The 18,010-nt window shown below is 44.0% G+C and overlaps 1 protein-coding gene across 1 annotated transcript in view; it reads left to right on the top strand.

The window, feature by feature from the left end:
• The first annotated feature begins 8,386 nt into the window (after positions 1-8,386).
• The window catches only part of pi4k2a (phosphatidylinositol 4-kinase type 2 alpha), a 33,407-nt gene continuing 23,783 nt past the window's right edge, over positions 8,387-18,010 (top strand). The window contains exon 1 of the mRNA XM_080205956.1: positions 8,387-8,807. Coding sequence (XP_080062082.1) covers positions 8,424-8,807 — 384 coding nt within the window. The 5' untranslated portion in view covers positions 8,387-8,423. The remainder of the gene's footprint in view (positions 8,808-18,010) is intronic.

The following is an 18,010-nucleotide window of genomic DNA, read 5'->3' as shown; positions in this document are numbered from 1 at the left end:
TAGACTCCCCTACCTTTGGGAAAAGATGTTGACTATCTAGCTGATCTATGCCCCTCATTATTATGTAGACCTCCCAATTGCTGTGGGGGTCATAGCAAGTGGGTAGCAGATCCATGCAAAGGCCTGTCAAACTCAGGAGGGAGTTTCCAGCCTTGGGGTGAGCATGGTGGGAAAATCCAGCCCTTTATGTTTGAAGTAGGCTATCTGCATCGAGTGTCAAGAATAGGAAGAAGCAAAGTACGTTCACTTAGTACAATGACTATAATCACAACAATAGAGCCATTTGACCCCAAAGTAGACAACTGGGGACAGTGTATAGAAAGGCTGCGTTACTTCTTTGTAGTGAATGAAATATCAGCTGAAGAAAAGTGAAAGGTTATTTTGCTCACAATCTGTGACCCACGGACTGATAGAACAGAGATACAAAGAACAGTACAGCACAGGAACAGGCCCTTTGGCCCATCAAGTCTGTGCAGACACAGATGCCTCTCTAATCTAATATTTTCTTGCCTCTAGCTGGTCCGTATCCCTCTATTCCCTGCCTATTCATGTATCTATGATGTGGAGATGCTGTGGTAAACGCAGTAAGAAGTCTGACAACACCAGGTTTAAATCCAACCAATTTATTTGATGGTAAACTCACAAGCTTTCGGGATTTGCCCTTCGTCAGGTGAATGGAGAGTTCTGGCCTCGGACAGAGTTATATGCTCACCTCTCCATTTGCCTGCTGTTATATGCTCTGTCAACTTTACTATCAAATAAATTGTTTGGACTTAAACCTGGTGTTGTCAGACTTCTTACTGTATTCATGTCTCTATCCAGATACCTCTTGAATGTTGTTATAGAATCTGCTTCCACCACCTCCTCCAGCAGCACGTTCCAGGCATTCACCACCCTCTGTGTGAAAAACTTATCCCTTGCATCTCTTTTAAACTTTCCCCTCTCACTCTCAACCAATGCCCCCAAGTAATTGACCCTTCGACCCTGGGAAAAAGACTCTGACTATCCACTCTATCAATCTTTCGGCCCAGGTCTCCAGCCGATTTATATCCAGCTGTGTCCTCTGACAAGCCTCCTCACTATCCGCTACTCCTCTAACTTTTGTATCATCTGCAAATTTACTAATCAGACTACCTACATTTTCCTCCAAATCATTTATATATATTACAAACAACACTAACGTCACCGGATCCTCCAGACACAAGGGCACAATTTTCCTAAAAATATTCTAATTGCCCTGTAGGCAGGAAAATGGGAGGTTTTCTCACCCATTTTTGGATGTGCTGACTTTTGATCATTTCTAGCGTTCTGTGTACTACAGAGACTGTCAGGAGATTCACGCCAGTCGGGGGAGGTCTAATCCTGCTCGAGAGACCGCAGTAGAGTGCTCAGGGGATGATTACGCATACACCAATCTCCCTGAACTGAGAGATCAGTTGGCATCCCTACCGGTCTCCTGATCACCGGTCCTGATTCGCTCCCTCCTCCCCACTGACCCTCCCCCACCACCACTGCACTGTCTGCACTCCCCCTCTCCCCGCTGTATATCGCCAGCCCTGACGACCCCCTACCACCTGATTGCAAGTCCAGGGGACACAGACGTCCTGCCCCCGACCTATTAGATGGTTTCAATCACCAGTGAAGCCATCACAACTGGTCCAATTGCTGGTGACTATCTGAGATCCCCATTGGTGGGAACCTCCACCGGCGAGGTTGGAAACATAAGTGAGCCCAAACTATCCCAGGCTTACTAAATAGATCGTAATTAGCCTTGTGCGTTCCCCAGAGCACAGCTGATCACATGGAACCATAGAACATTACAGCTCAGAAACAGGCCTTTTGGCCATTCTTGACATTTTTCTGCATAGTCCCATTAACCTGCACCTGGACCATACCCCTCCACATCCCTCTCATTCATGTACCTGTCCCAGTTTTTCTTAAATGTTAAAAGTGAGCCCACATTCACCACTTCATCTGGCAACTCATTCCACACTCCCACCATTCTGTGTGAAGAACCCACCCCTAATATTTCCTTTAAATTTTTCCCCCTTCACCCTTAACCCATGTCCTGTAGCTTTTTCTCCCCCAGTCTCAGTGGAAAAAGCCTGCTTGCATTCACTCTATCTATACCCATCATAATTTCCCCTCATTCTTCTACGCTCCAGGGAATAAAGTCCTAACCTATTCAACCTTTCTCTGTAACTCAGTTTCTCAAGTCCCGGCAACATCCTTGTAAACCTTCTTTGCACTCTTTCAACCTTATTAATATCCTTCCTGTAATTAGGTAACCAAAACTGCACATAATACTCTAAATTCAGCCTCACCAATGTCTTATACAACCTCACCCTGACATTCCAACTCTTATACTCAATACTTTGATTTATAAAGACCAATGTACCAAAAGCACTCTTTACGACCCTATCTACCTGTGATGCCACTTTTAGGGAATTATGTATCTATATTCCCAGAACCCTCTGTTCTACTGCACTCTTCAGTGTCCTACCATTTACCTTCTAATTTCTACCTTGGTTTGTCCTTCCAAAGTGCAATACCTCACTCTTGTCTGCATTAAACTCCTTCTGCCATTTTTCAGCCCATTTTTCTAGCTGCTCCAAATCCCTCTGCAAGCTTTGAAAACCTTCCTCACTGTCCACTACACCTCCGATCTTTGTATCATCAGCAAATTTGTTGATCCAATTTACCACATCATCATCCAGATCATTGATATAGATGACAAACAACAACGGACCCAGCACTAATCCCTGTGGCACATCACTAGTCACAGGCCTCCACTCAGAGAAGCAATCCTCTACACCACTCTCTGGCTTCTTCCACTGAGCCAATGTCTAATCCAATTTACTACCCCTCTATGTATACCTAACGACTGAACCTTCCTAACTAACTAACATCATAAATAACGGTCTGGGAAGTTTGCAACTGACCAGACTGGAGCTATTTTTGGTCTCCTGCTGACATTTGACTAAGAAATATGAGGGCAGTGCAATTGATGTTGTCTACATGGACTTTAGCAAGGCCTTTGACAGGGTACCGCATGGCAAGTTGTCACATCTCACTGGATCCAGGGTGGGGTATCTAAATGGATACAAAATTGGCTTCTTGACAGAAGCCAGAGGGTGGTTATAGCAAGTTGCTTTTCAAACTGGAAGCCTGTGACCAGCGGTGCCTCAGGGATCAGTGCTATGTCCACTGTTATTTGTCATTTATATTAATGATTTGGATGAAAATATAGGAGGCATCATTAGTAAGTTTGCAGATGACACCAAGATTGGTGGCATAGTGAACAGTGTAGAAAGTTACCTCTGATTGCAATGTGATCTTGATCAATTGGGCCAGTGGGCTGACAAATGGCAGATAGAGTTTAATTAGACAAATGTGAGGTGATGTATTTTGGCAGAATGAACCAGGGCAGGACTTACTCAGTTAATGGTAGGGCATTGGGGAAGTTATAGAACAAAGAGATCTAGGGGTACATGTTCATAGCTGCTTGAAAGTGGAGTCACAGGTGGACAGAGTGGTGAAGAAGGCATTCAGCATGCTTGGTTTCATTGGTCAGAATATTGAACACAGGAGTTGGGACATCTTGTTGAAGTTGTATAAGACATTGGTAAGGCCACACATAGAACACTGTGTGCAATTCTGGTCACCCTATTATAGAAAGGATATCATTAAACTAGAAAGAGTGCAGAAAAGATTTGCTAGGATGCTACTAGGACTTGATGGTTTGAATTATAAGGAGAGGCTGGATAGACTGGGACTTTTTTCTCTGGAGCGTAGGAGGCTGAGGGCTGATCTTATAGAGGTCTATAAAATAATGAGAGGCACAGATGAACTAGACAGTCAATATCTTTTCCCAAAGGGAGAAGAATCTAAAACTAGAGGGCATAAGTTTAAGGTGAGAGGGCAGAGATACAAAAGTGTCCAGAGGGGCAATTTTTTCACACAGAGGGTGGTGAGTGTCTGAAATAAGCTGTCAGAGGTCGTAGTAGAGGCGAGTACAATCTTTTAAAAAGCATTTAGACAGTTACATGGCTAAGATGGGTATTGAGGGATATGGGCCAAGTGCGGGCAATTGGGATTAGTTTAGGAGTTTAAAAAAAAGGTGGCATGAACAAGTTGGGCCGAAGGGCCTGTTTTCATGCTGTAAACCTCTATGAGTCTATGATTCTATTTCCCATTCTAATACACTACTCAACCAGCATAGCAGGGTGGGAAAATCACACCCAAAGTCTTTTAATCAGATCATGGAGTTGGTCAAAAATCATTTTAACCGCCATCCCTCAATTATTACACTGAGATACAAATTTCATACAACAATCCGAGTGGCCGGGGAGACAATCTCAGACTTTGCGGCAAGACTTAGGGGACTGGCAGAACACTGTGAGTTCAGCCCAGCATTCAGGGAAATGTTTAGAAACAGAATGGTCTGTGGTATAAACAGTCTAATCATACAGAAGAAGTTAAAGGCTGAAGCCAAAATCTCTCTAGAAAATGTGCGGAGTGGGGCATATCTGGCGCAAGGTTTGCAAAGTGTGCTGAATTAGATAAGTCACTTGTGGCAGGAAATGGCTGTGGTGCAAAGCAGCCCAGGAACAGACACAACTGTGCCCAACAGAGGAAGTGCAGGAGTGAAGGCTGAAGCGTACTTTCGATGTGGAGAAGAACGTTCCCAAGAAGTTTGTTGATGCAAGAATTATATGTGTTAAAGGTGTAATAGCAAAGATCATTTAAAAGCGTGCTGTAGGCATTCAAATCATGAATAAGAAGCAAGTAAGTAAAATAGACATCTTTCTTTATGGATAAACAGTTTTTATTGATTGATAACGCCACTCTAAAACAGGGATCACTCCAGCTGAGTTACTGATGGGACACCACTGAAGAATACCATTGGACACGACATTCCCAAATTTGGCAGGGAGGGTGGAGGCTTGGCAAACCTCTCAGAAGGAAATTCGCAACTCAGGAAGGAAAAACAGACAGTTTAAAGTGGAGGATGCAGTCATGGTTAGATATTTCGCAGCAGGTCCAGCATGGATGGCTGCACTGAGAGTGTCAACATAGCTCACATGCTGAAGTCCCTGGAGTGAAACTTCAGCCACAGCTTCTAACTGAGAGATATTAAATAAGGCAGCCAACTGAAACACAGCCGACAGATGGCAGATCTGGAGAGCGGTAAATGGTGATTTCTCTTGTAAATCAGGAACTTCCACTTAGCCCACTCAAACCCAAATCTACCGCAATCCCCAACTCATTTCAATGTGGTCGCATATTCACCGGGGAGCTTCAAGATCAGATTTCCTGCAGTCCCACTCCAGATAAATAATCCCGATTGATGTTTTACTGCAGTACTGAGCGAGTACTTCATTGTCAAAGGTGTTGTCTTTTGGATTCAAGCCCATTTTCGCTCCCGTGACATTTTCTCTGGTATCTTACCAATATTTATCCATAAAATTGTCCATTTAGCTGACTTGTTCTATTTTTGGGACCAGATGCACAAATTGACTGCTTTTTTATCTGTAAAACGACTGTGATTACATTTCAGATTCTTTGTACAATGCTTGGGACATCCTAATAGTGGAAAGGTGTTTTTTTTAATGGAGTATGTTTCTTACACACACTCTTTTTTCCCTTTGGGAAATAGTAGGGAAATTGATCCTGAGCTGATTATCAGCCTGCTTAACTGCCTTATGAACAGTCCTTCCAAAACCAGCAAGTCCTGGCATTAACCTGAAACCAGAGCTTCTGACAATGGAGAAGATGTGACATGAATCTAAATCCTTTCCATGTGAATTTAGTAAGAGACAGAAAAGAAAGGTTGATAGGGAGAAAGGTGAAGGATTTAATTGCATTTAACACGTGCCTCATTAGATTTTGTGGAAACATTTCAGAATGTTTAATATGTGACCAATTATTTTGCAACCCGATGACTATTGTTCAAGTCAACAAACAAGGCTGCCATGATTTGACTTATTATTGTCACATGTATTGGGATACAGTGAAAAGTGTTGTTTCTTGCACGCTATACAGACAGAGCATACCATTCACAGAGAAAGAGACAATGCAGAATCTAGTGTTACAGTCATACAGGTGTAGAGAAAGGTGTAGAGAAAGATCAGCTTGATGCAAGATACGTCTATTCAAAAGTCTGATGGCAGCAGGGAAGAAGCTGTTCTTGACTTGGTTGGTACGCGACTTCAGAATTTTGTATCTTCATCCTGATGGAAGAAGGTGGAAGAGAGAATGTCCAGGATGCGTGGGGTCCTTGATTATGCTGGCTGCTTTTCTGAGGCAGTGGGAAGTGTAGACAGAGTCAATGGGTGGAAGGTTGGTTTGTGTGATGGATTGGACTCTATTCTGATTTGTACTCAAAGTTCCAGAAAGACCAATAGAATGGGTGAAAGGAGAATGAATATGCATGTGTAGAGGTGAGAGTGAGATGGTTTAGTGCAGCGTCCTTGCCTCGGAATCAGGAGCTCTGAGTTCACCTTCCACTACCGGGCATGATGGGCCAGGAAGGTGTGTTCATAATGTGACCAATCAGGATAGAAGATCCCAGAGATAAAAGAGCAGATAAGCTGCTTTTCTTTGGCGATGTGACATTTATGGCAGATTGCACAATCAATCCAAAGAGGTTATGTTAAACTTGTACAGAATAGTGGATTAGGCTCAACTAGAATATTCCATCAGGTTTTGGAAGCCACACTCTGGAAGAATCTGTGAGCATTAGAAATGGTGTAGAAAGTTTTCACGAGAATGATTTCAAAGGTGAGGGACTTCAAATATGTGGATAGATTGGAGGAACCTTGGGTGACTGTGTGGAGTTTGCATGCTCTCCAATAATCTGCATGGGTTTCCTCCGGATGCTCCGGTTTCCTCCCACACTCCAAAGGTGTGGACGTTAGGTGGATCGGTCATGGTAAATTGCCTCTTACTGTCCCAAAAGATATAGGTTTAGGGGGATTAGCAGGGTACATGAGTGGGGTTACAGGGTATCTCTCATAGTGGGCCTGGGTGGGATGTTTATTCAGAGCATTGGTGCAGACTCACTAAGCTTAATGGCCTCCTTCTGTACTAGTCATGATGTGGGTATGCCGGCGTTGGACTGGCGTAAACACAGTAAAAAGTCTGACAACACCAGGTTTTAGTCCAACCTATTTATTTGATAATAAATAGGTTGGACTAAAACCTGGTGTTGTCAGACTTTTTACTCCTTCTGTATTGCAGGGATTTTATGAAAGGCTGCATTGCTTCTTTGTAATGAATGAAATAACTGTTGAAGAAAAGTGAAAGGTTATTTTACTCACAGTTTGTGTCACCCAGACTTATAGTTCAGTGAGAATATTAAGAAATCACACATTTTGGCCTCAACTACATTCTGTGGTAGTGAATTCCACACATTCATCATCCTCTGGGTGAAGAAATTTCTCCTCATCTCAGTCCTAAAAGGTTTATCCCTTATCCTCAAACTATGACCGCAAATTCTAGACTACCCACCTTTGAGAATATTCATTTGGAATCCACTCTGTTTAAACCATTAGAATTTTATAAGTGTCTACGAGATACTGGCAAGAGGAAAGCTGTTCCAATGGAAGCTAGCACAGAGAGGACAGTTTTAAATTTTATTTATTCGTGTCACAAGTAGGCTTACATTAACACTGCAATGAAGTAACTGTGAAAATCCCCTAGTTGCCACACTCCAGTGCATGTTCAGGAACACTGAGGGAGAATTTAGCACAGCCAATGCATTGAACCAGCACGTCTTTCAGACTGTGGGTGGCACCTGGAGGAAACCCACACAGACACAGGGAGAATGTGCAAATTCCACACAGACAGTGACCTAAGCCAAGAATCAAACCCAGGTCCCAGGCGTTGTGAGGCAGCAGTGCTAACCACTGTGTCGCCCAAGCTGAATGATCCCCTGTGCTAAACACAGGGTGTGGGTATGCCGGCGTTGGACTGGCATAAACACAGTAAAAAGTCTGACAACACCAGGTTTTAGTCCAACCGATTTATTTGATAATACAAGCTTTCGAGGTTTCCCTCTTCGTCAGATGAAGAGGCAGTCCCCTCAAAAGCTTGTGAGTATTATCAAATAAATCGGTTGGACTAAAACCTGGTGTTGTCAGACTTTTTACTATCTAAACACAGGGCTCAGGTGGAGCACGAGACCATTCAGCCCTTGGAGCCTGCTTCCCCTATTCCCTGATGGTCACCAGAAACCGGAAGTACTTTTCCTGACCCGGAAGTGGTTAATATAGGATGTTGCTCATGGTGGAAGCGTGTAATTGGAAGTAGCTGGGAACCGGAAGTTTCGTGTAACCGGAAGCTCTGGGTCAGCTGAGCAGCCTGCGCGCGCAGCTTCCTATCAGCCGGGCCGTCGCCAGGAGCCGCTCCCGCTACCGGCCATGGACGAGACCAGCCCGCTCCGCTCGCCGCTCCAGCCGCCTCCCGACACCTACTTCTCCACAGCCGCTGTGCTGTCCCCGGCCGCGGCCTCCAATTCCGCCTCATGCTCGGGCTTTGGGGCTCGCTGCCCGGCCGGCCCGGCTCCGGGAGCCGGCGTCAGGGTGCTGGGCCCGGCCTCCGCCACGGCCTCTCCCCCCGGATCCCCCGGCTCTGGCCGTGAGCGGCAGCCGCTCCTGGGCCCGCGATCCCTCAATGACTTCCCCGAGGAACCCGAGTTCGCCGAGGTGATGCGAAGGGCCGAGCAGGCCCAGGAGCTGGGCATCCACCCGCAGAGAATCAGCCAGGGCTCGAGTGGCAGCTACTTCATTCCGGAGCCGACGGGGGTGAGTCCCAGGGGCAACCTGGCAGGTGGCAAGAGGGGGGCAACAATCTGAGGTGAGAGAGTTGTTGGGGGGGGGGGGGGTTACTGTCAAGAAGGAAGTGGATAAACTGGGGAGAGTAGTAACAAAACAGGAGGGGTTAATCTGGGGGCAGTAACCTGGGGAGTGAGGGTTAGAGGGGGTGCGACGGTACTGTGCTAACAGGAGGGGAGATCTCCTGGGGTTGATGGAACGGGGCAAATAACATTGGGATGAGCAGCAACGAATTAATAAGGACTGAGGTTTCAGGAGGTTGTCTTGTGAAGAGAGGAGGGGGAATGAGTGAAAGCAGCAGTGAGCAAGGAGAAGAGTCGTGCTGCGACAGACATGAGATACTGAACCCCAGTGTGTATGTGAAACCAAAGGGAATCTATCGTCAGTGATAAACATTAACACTGGGTTTAAGATTAATGGGGAATGTGCTTTGGTGGGCTTGAATAACTTGCAGTGTTCCTGCACAAAATTGGAGCAGAGAGTTTTGGGAAAGCAAGAAGTGGAAGGAAGCAAGATATATGCAGCGTGCCTGAGCTCCACTGGATGGAGCAGAGCCAATCTGTCAGTACAGTGATCAAACTGCCTGGAACTGTGCATTGTCAATTCTATATTTTTCCTTTGTTGTGTTAATTTTCCCCAATTGGCAAGTGCTATCTGTGGTGGGGAAAGTAGTGAGGAAGGATGCTGATGTAGACAGCCCAGGTGGTTCAAGACACAAGTTTCTAGGCAGGATTGGTTGTACATCTGTGTTTAGCGCGAAGCCCTGGGGGGAGTGTAAGTGTGTTTAATATTTGGTCTGAGCCTGTCTAATCGTTCTTCATTTATGATGAATGTAATTGAGTTTGGGGCATATCATCTGCAGCCAAATAACACATCCTGTGAATTTTGCACTCTGTGTTATCCAAAGAGGAGGCATGTTCACAACTGTATAAAACATTGGAAATACGTGAATTAAAAAGAATCAAACTTATTGATTTAAGGGCAGAATTACTGTGATAGCAGCCAGAAAAGATTTCAGAGCGTGAACAGGCAAATGGAAATCCTGGGTAAAGGGTGGGAGTGTCTTCTACTGCTTGGCATTAATGATACTATGGGTAGATTTATAAAGATAGAAAGGCATGTCAGAAACCAGGATTGCAACCATGATCAGATTGTTAATGAGGAAGGAACTGTAAAAGATGTTAATGGTTTTCAGTGTTGATTCTGAATTCCCCGAGAGGAAATAATGTTTCAAAAGAGAGAAGCTGATGTCTTAACTACCTCAATCTGATTAATTTAAGGGAATGCAAACTAACTTTAGGCAACCTTCCCTTCGGGAGAAGATAATCACAAACCAAGATTTTAATTTAAGTATCAAAGAGATTAGAAAAAATTGCCTGCAGTAAACTGGATTCAGCATTTGGGTCAATAAATGGACAGAGTTGCATTTGTATATAGATCCTTTCTCCAACCTCAGAATAGCTCAAAGTGCTATGTCGTCACTCATGTAATCAACATTGCCCTTACAATGCTGTCACTCATGTAATCAACAGGAAAACAATGGAGAGTATTCAAATTATTTGGTTTGACGTAAAACTTGTACATTTTCCGATAAAGCCAAAAGCTTTGCATGTGTGGTTAAGCAACTATGGCCATAGTCACTGGGTGTACTATAACAAGCAATAGAGGAACACAAAGAAATTAAGAGGTGCAGTCTTGTAAAGGCCTGGTGTCAAAAATCGAGAAAAGGACATGGACAGATTCGACAAAACTGGTATTGTGGGGAAAGTCAAGGCCATGACTAGACTCGAGGCAAAAAAAACTTGATTAGAAGCTGTGGACGAATGAATGGTTTGGATTATCCATGGCCCTCACTAACAATTAGTGCACGTATACAAAATAATTAAAAAGACTAATTGAGAGTTGGCTTTTATGTACTGGAATGTAAAGGACATGAAGTCATGCTTCAGTTGTTCAGAGCTTTAGACTGATTCTGTCTTGTGTAACCATTCAGCCTCTCACCTGAGGAAGGATTTGTTGGCCATGGTAGATTCACAAGAATTATTCTGGGACTTACAGGATTAACTTGAGGGAAAACATTTGGTTTGTATTCCTTGCTGATTTGAGGTGTTTAAAATGATCATTTCTTTCTATCTGTGCTCTTGGCACACTTGCATGTGGATGAATACAGAGCAAGGGGTTGTTTCTTAAAATGAAAGCTAGGTTCTTGGGTAAACTCATAACATACCCCTTCAGGCAAAGGGTAATGGAATACTCGGGATGTAGAGTGGGGGCTGAATTCAGTTGTAAGATTTTTACTAATGTTATTGAAGGATGTGTTGAAAGGTGGATAAAGAGAGCAGAGTTGCAGATCAGCTGAGTTTATTGGTAGAATGGGCTCAAGTGGTTAATGGTGCCCTTTATGTTCCTGTTGAAACCAAAACTGAATTGATGCAGCAACCATTGTAAGCTTCTCCATTTATGGTTACTTAACACAGATGTCAGAGGGACATATTTTACACAGTGGGTGGTGGGGGCCTGGAATGCACTACCAAGCAAGGTGGTAGAGGTGGACACGCTGGGATCATTTAAGACTTATCTGGATAGCCACATGAAAAGACTGGGAATGGAGGGATACAAACAAATGGTCTAGTTCAATGCATGAGCGGCGCAGGCTTGGAGGGCCAAAAGGCCTGTTTCCTGTGCTGTTTTGTTCTTTGTTCAGAATCTCAATTGCTGACAGTTAGAACGGGCAAAAACATTTGTTAAAATAGTATCTAAGCTTTACTGTGACGAAGTGGACTGTGATTTAATTCTCTTGACTGAAGCGCACTGAGAGATTTTCTTTATATCCGTGGGACGTGGGCATCGCTGGCTAGACCAGCACTTTGTCCCTCCCTAATTGCCCTTGAACTAAGTGGCTTGCTTGGGTATTTGAGTCCACCGTATTGCTTTGGGTCTGGAGTCACATGTAGGCCAGACCAGGTAAGGGCGGCAGGTTTCCTATCCTAAGAGACTTTGGTGAACCAGATTGCTTTTTGCCACAATTGACAATGAATTCATGGTCATCAGCTTTTTCTTGAGTTCAGATTTTGTCATCTGCCATGTTGGGTTTGGAATCCAGCATTACTCTGGATTACTTGTTCCATGACAATACCGCTACACCACCACATCCCGCTATTGTGTCTTCCCAGAGCAGTGGGTGCTCCATTGATGGCCTACTGAGCGCTGATGCTCAAAGATAGAGATTCCACGTTTATTCCTGGGTTGTGTCAGCTAGGCTTCAGCAGATGGGGGGAGGATTACAGATAACGATGCTCGTGTTGGGGCTTCCTGCTGGAAACTCAGCAAACTGACGTGTATAAGTGCGCCCTTTAGATAAAGCTTTGGTTAGGAGTTGAGCTGAAGAACAGCTTGCATTTCAATAACATCCTTTAAAACCACAAAACATTTCCAAGTGCTTCACCATCAAAAAAGGTTCCTTTAAAGTGTAACCACTGTTATAATGTAGGAGACATGGCAATGTGCACATAGCAGGCTCCCACAAAACATTTTGCTGACAAACTATTTAAACATTGTACTCTTGTACTTTTGATTTCAGCAGCTCTTAGATGAGATTACAGTCCTGCTGTCACTTTTGTTACTTATCTTACTATTATCATTGCTTACTAGGACTTGCAGCGTTTATACATACTGGGGGAGATAGGACAACCTGAAGTATGTCGGTGCTCTTGTTAAAGTGCAATGCCATGGCTTTTGGTCAGCTTTCTGATCTGAGGGAGGGGACTGCTTTCCACAGAAACTCAGTTCTTCATGTGCTAGCTGAGTGCCTTTGACAGTTGAGGGTGCCACATCCAATCCCTGTACTTGCCTGGTGGCCATGCAAGCACACTTGCAGCAGGGCTGTTGTAGCAATCTGTTCTCTTTCACTCCTCCTTTAGCCCCGGTTATCTGGACCAGTTGCAGGGATGATTGGATTAGCCAATCTGATATGTAACACACAGCAAGTATGGAGGATGGGAAGAATCTAAGATTGCCACAGATAAGTGTTTTTTAATGAGTGTCTCATGGCTTATTAAATGAAAGTGATGCAGTTTCTATTTTAGACTTTGAGATGGATTAAGTCAGTCACAGTTATGAGCTGTGTTATATAACTTATGGCTGTACAATGTTGATCTGTCATTCCAATTTTTGCAGTTTCCTTTAATTACATTTTAGCGATGCTGACTTTTTTCCAATATGTCGACCAATAAACATTGTGTATTATGGTGGAGATTAATCATAGCTGCCATTTAAATAGGGTTAATAGGACACTGATTGATATGGTGAACATTACCTCATTGTTTTTGCCTTCCTCCTGCGCATAATGGCAGTAAAATCAGCGAATACAACACTGAATCATTGCATCTTCTCACCTGCTCCCTTCAAATTGGTTTCAGACATACCCAGAAGTGGTTACAGGAATATCTTTCTGCCAGTTGAGTGGAGGCTACGGTTGCCAAAAGTTGACATTGCTGTCCACACTTAGAGAATTTGGAAAGCAAGGAAGATTCTTTTAATAATGATTAGAAGGCTCAAATTAGCTTGCGTCATGGCTGAGGGCTGAGTTGAGGTTATTTTTAAATGAATCATTTCAAATAAAGTATAAAAATACATAAAAATGGGAAAAGAGTAAAATAATGCCTTGATCATTAGATTAGGGTCTTTTTTAAAATCAGGCTTTAAAGTCGAACAGTCATTCGAGGTTAGTCATTATGCAGATGAGATATGACATTGGACAATTAATTCTAGTTAGTTATTTTGAGTTCTATAGGTGGTAACTGGTATGAAAGCCAGTAGAAGAAAAATATGAAAGGATATGGAGTTGAGCAAGGAACTAGGATTAGATTAAAGAGCTCCAGAATGCAGTTAATTCCAACAGAAATCTAATGGGCTTAATGGCTTCTGTGTTAGTGTGCAATGGAATACTTTCCACTTGCATGGATGAGTGCAGTTCCAGTAACATTCAAGATGTTTGACATCATCCAAGACAACACAGTCCCACTTGATTGCTACCCAATCCATAAACATTCAGTTTCTGCACCAGCTACAAACACTAGCTGCCATATGTGCCATCTACAAGATGCATCGCAGAAACACCCCAAGGCTCCTTAGACATCAACTTCCAAACCCACAATCATTAACATCTAGAAAGCCAGCAGACTCATGGGAAAATCACCACCTCCAAGTCACTCGCCATTCTGACCTGGAAATATATTAATGAGTCAAAATCCTGAAACTCCCTCCCAAACAGTAGCGCGGGTGTACCTATACCACGGGGATGCAATGGTTCGAGAAGGCAGCTCACCATCACTTCTGCAACGGCAGTTAGGGATTGGCAATAAATACTGACCAAACCAGCAAATCCCACATCCCCGAGCTAAATAAAAAAGGGGGTGACCCAAGCAGTTTGTAGTCAGGGTCTACAGCCAGTTCAGATTGCAGTCTTAGTGTCTGGTATAGTGTGTTCCATGTTTGTGTGTTGTATCTGATTGATCCTTATGCAGTTGATATTGGCTCTGTCTGGACAATTCACATTGCTTGCAATGAAAGATTTGCGATTGAAGTAAGTTTAATGATCAAGAGGGACATTATTGACCATGAAACAATCTTACTGCTGACTTGTATAAAAGGTGGAGGACAAATCCAAAAATATCCCAGCATCAATAACTGGCATGGACTGAGGCAGCTATTTCTCAGAGTAATCCCTGCGGTTGGTGAGGGAGGGGGGGGGCATGTGGGGAAGGAAATAGTCAGCAAGTTCCTGCTGGGTGACTGTGTGTCAGGTGAGACTAGTAGCATGTTGCAATAAAAACTATCCGATTACTCATTCCATCCCTTCAGCCCTGCAAAACTTTCCTTTTCAAATTCCCTTCTGAAATTTACTATTGAATTGACTCCCACAACTAAGCCAGGTCCTATTCTAAATAATGTAGCCAATGAATATTTGGATTGAAGGTTACGGAGATGAAAGTAGACTATGGGATTATCTAACTACATTGCCTGCTAATTTAATGTTTTTCTATACACTTCATGGCTCTGAAGTAGATTTTCCCCTGTGAATAATTCTTCCTGGTTTTATTTTGCTCCTACCAGGAGTATAACCTCTTTGAGACCTTCCTCATTGTAGACTTGTTGTTCCCTCCACCTGGGTTGATGGAGACTTTTAAAATTCATTGTCACATTTGGCTGGAGCATGTAAAGCACTATTGGAGTTTGCTCTCACTTGTCCCTTACTCTTTTCCAGGAGCATCCTGAAATGCAAATATAATCCTCAAAAAAGACAGTAGGACTAGGGGGCACAGCCTCAAGATAAAGTGGGGGCGGTTTAGAACGGAGTTGAGGAGGAACTTCTTCACTCAAAGGGTGGTGAATCTCTGGAATTCTCTGCCCGTTGAAGTGGTGGAGGCTGCCTCGCTAAATATTTTTAAGACGCGGGTTGATGGGTTTTTGATAGGAGAGGGGATTAAGGGTTATGGGGAGAGGGCAGGAAAGTGGAACTGAGCAGCGACAGATCAGCCATGATCTTATTGAATGGCGGGGCAGGCTCGAAGGGCTGGATGGCCTACTCCTGCTCCTATTTCTTATGTTCTTATGTTCTCCGCTGCCTCTGTTACAAGCCACCTTTTTAAACCTCTTTCCCCTATATCCTCCATTCTTGCCTCCAGCAACTAGTGCAAGATCAGCTGTCTTTGTCACTCCCTTTGCTTTCACAAGCCTACTGGGGGTAAACTTGATCTGTGGTTCCTCTTGCCCTGAAGTCCATATTGCATACAGTAGTCAAGAACCACGCATCCTTGTGGTGAAAGGGAAAGGACTGAGTTTGTTGAGGCGTGACTGGCTTAGCAAAATTTCATTGAATTGGGGTGAGGTCAAACATGAGGTTGAGACGAAGGATGTTGTTATGAAGTATCCAGATGTGTACAAGGATAAACTGAGTACGTTGTGTGGTGTTACTGTGAAGTTGTACGTAGGTCCACAGGCTACTCCCCGCTCTTTCAAGCCCAGGACAGTGCCCTTGGCTGTGGAGGAGTTCAGATCGCTGCAAAGGGTTGGATTCATTCAGCCTGTTCCATTTTCTCATTGGGCAGCTCTGATCCTTAAAAATGATGGTCCAGTGGCTACAAGCTCGTTTGCCTCACAAATTTGATTGAATTCTTTGAGGAGGTAACTAAGTGTGTAGACGAAGGTAGAGCAGTTGATGTCGTATATGTGGATTTTAATAAGGTGTTTGATAAGGTTCCCCATGGTAGGCTTATGAAGAAAGTAAGGAGGTGTGGAATAGAAGGAAGTTTGGCCAATTGGATAAGTAACTGGCTGTCTCATAGAAGACAGAGGGTGGTGGTGGAGAAAAAATTTTCAGACTGGAGGCCAGTTACCAGCAGAGTACCACAGGGATCAGTGCTGGGTCCTGTGCTATTTATGATTTTTATCAATGACTTGGAAGAGGGTGCTGAAGGGTGGGTTAGTAAGTTTGCTGATGACGCCAAGATTGGTGGAGTAGTGGATGAGTGGAGGGCCCTTGTAGGCTGCAAAGAGACATTGATAGGATACAGAGCTGGGCAGAAAAGTGGCAGATGGAGTTTAACCCCGATAAGTGCGAGGTGATTCATTTTGGTAGGACAAACTTGAATGTGGATTACAGGGTCGCTGGCAGGGTTCTGAGGAATGTGGAGGAACAGAGAGATCTTGGGGTTCATATCTCCAGATCTCTGAAGATTGCCACTCAATTGAATGGAGCCGTGAAGAAGGCCTATAGTGTGTTAGCATTTATCGATAGGGGGTTTGAGTTTAAGAGCCATGGGCTTATGCTGCAACTATATCGGACCTTGGAGAGATCACATTTGGAATATTGTGTGCAGTTGTGGTCACCTCACTATAAGAAGGATCTGGAAGCATTGGAGAGAGTGCAGAGGAGATTTACCAGGATGCTGCCTGATTTGGAGCATAGGTCTTATGAGGAAAGGTTGAGGGAGCTGGGGCTTTTCTCTTTAGAACGGAGGAGGATGAGAGGCAACTTAAGAGGTTTATAAGATGATGAGAGGGATAGATAGATTGGATGTGCAGAGACTATTTCCTTGGGTGGATGTAGCTGTTACTAGGGGGCACAACTATAAGGTTCATGGTGGGAGATATAGGAGGGATGTCAAAGGTAGATTCTTTACTCAGAGTGCTTGGGGTGTGGAATGCACTGCCTGCTGTGATAGTGGAGTCGGACACTTTAGGAACTTTCAAGTAGTTATTGGATAGGCACATGGAGCACACCAGAATGATCGTGAGTGGGTTAGCTTGATCTTGTGTTCGGACATAGCTCGGCACAACATTGAAGGCCGAAGGGCCTGTACTGTGCTGTACTGTTCTATGCTCTAAGCTTGTGGTTAACCAGGTTTCCAAGTTAGATGTTTATCCATTACCAAGGTGGAAGATTTGTTTTCGGTTCTCGAGAGGTGTGACGTTTTCATAACTGGAAATGTGCCAGGCATATCAACTCTTGCTAGAGGAAGATTTGAAGCAGGGTGTGACTATCAATCCGCATAATAGGTTGTTGAAGTCAAATTGTTTGATTTTTGGCGTATCCTCCAGTCTGTGCTGCTGAAACTCATTGTATCTTTTTGATCTCAGGACTTGACGATACCAATATTCTTGGAGCTGGATTCTCGCATCCAAAACTCTGCTACCATGTCTTAACTCATACCAAGCCCTGTCACTCATCCCCCTGGGCTCACTGCCCTACATTAGTTAATTAACAGTTGGATTTTAAAATTCTTACCTATGTTTTCAAGTCCATCTATGTCCTTCCTCCCCTCTATCTCCAGGTTACCTCCGCCCTTCTGGGACATCTGTTCCCCCACCCCCAAGACCAATTTCTGACCTCTTGTGCTTCTCCCATTTTTAATCACTCCAGCCTTCAACTGCTGGCACTTTGAGCTCCGGAATTCTGTTCCTAAAATTTCCTGTACTCCTCCTGACTGTCCACCTAGCTCAATCACCAGGCTTTTGGTCACCTGTCTTTGTGTGGTTTGTATTTTCCGTTTGGTAATGTTCCCATGAAGCAAGTTGAGATGTTTCCATGTCCTTCAAGGTGATTACCACATGCACAAGAGTACCTGGTTATGCCAGGGGCATATCTGGTGGGAATCCTAAATATGATGCGA

Source organism: Carcharhinus amblyrhynchos, chromosome 17 (assembly GCF_965287045.1).
Source record: "Carcharhinus amblyrhynchos chromosome 17, sCarAmb.v2.hapA, whole genome shotgun sequence".
In the NCBI taxonomy this organism is placed as follows: domain Eukaryota; kingdom Metazoa; phylum Chordata; class Chondrichthyes; order Carcharhiniformes; family Carcharhinidae; genus Carcharhinus; species Carcharhinus amblyrhynchos.
This window is presented reverse-complemented; position numbering and strand designations above follow the sequence as displayed.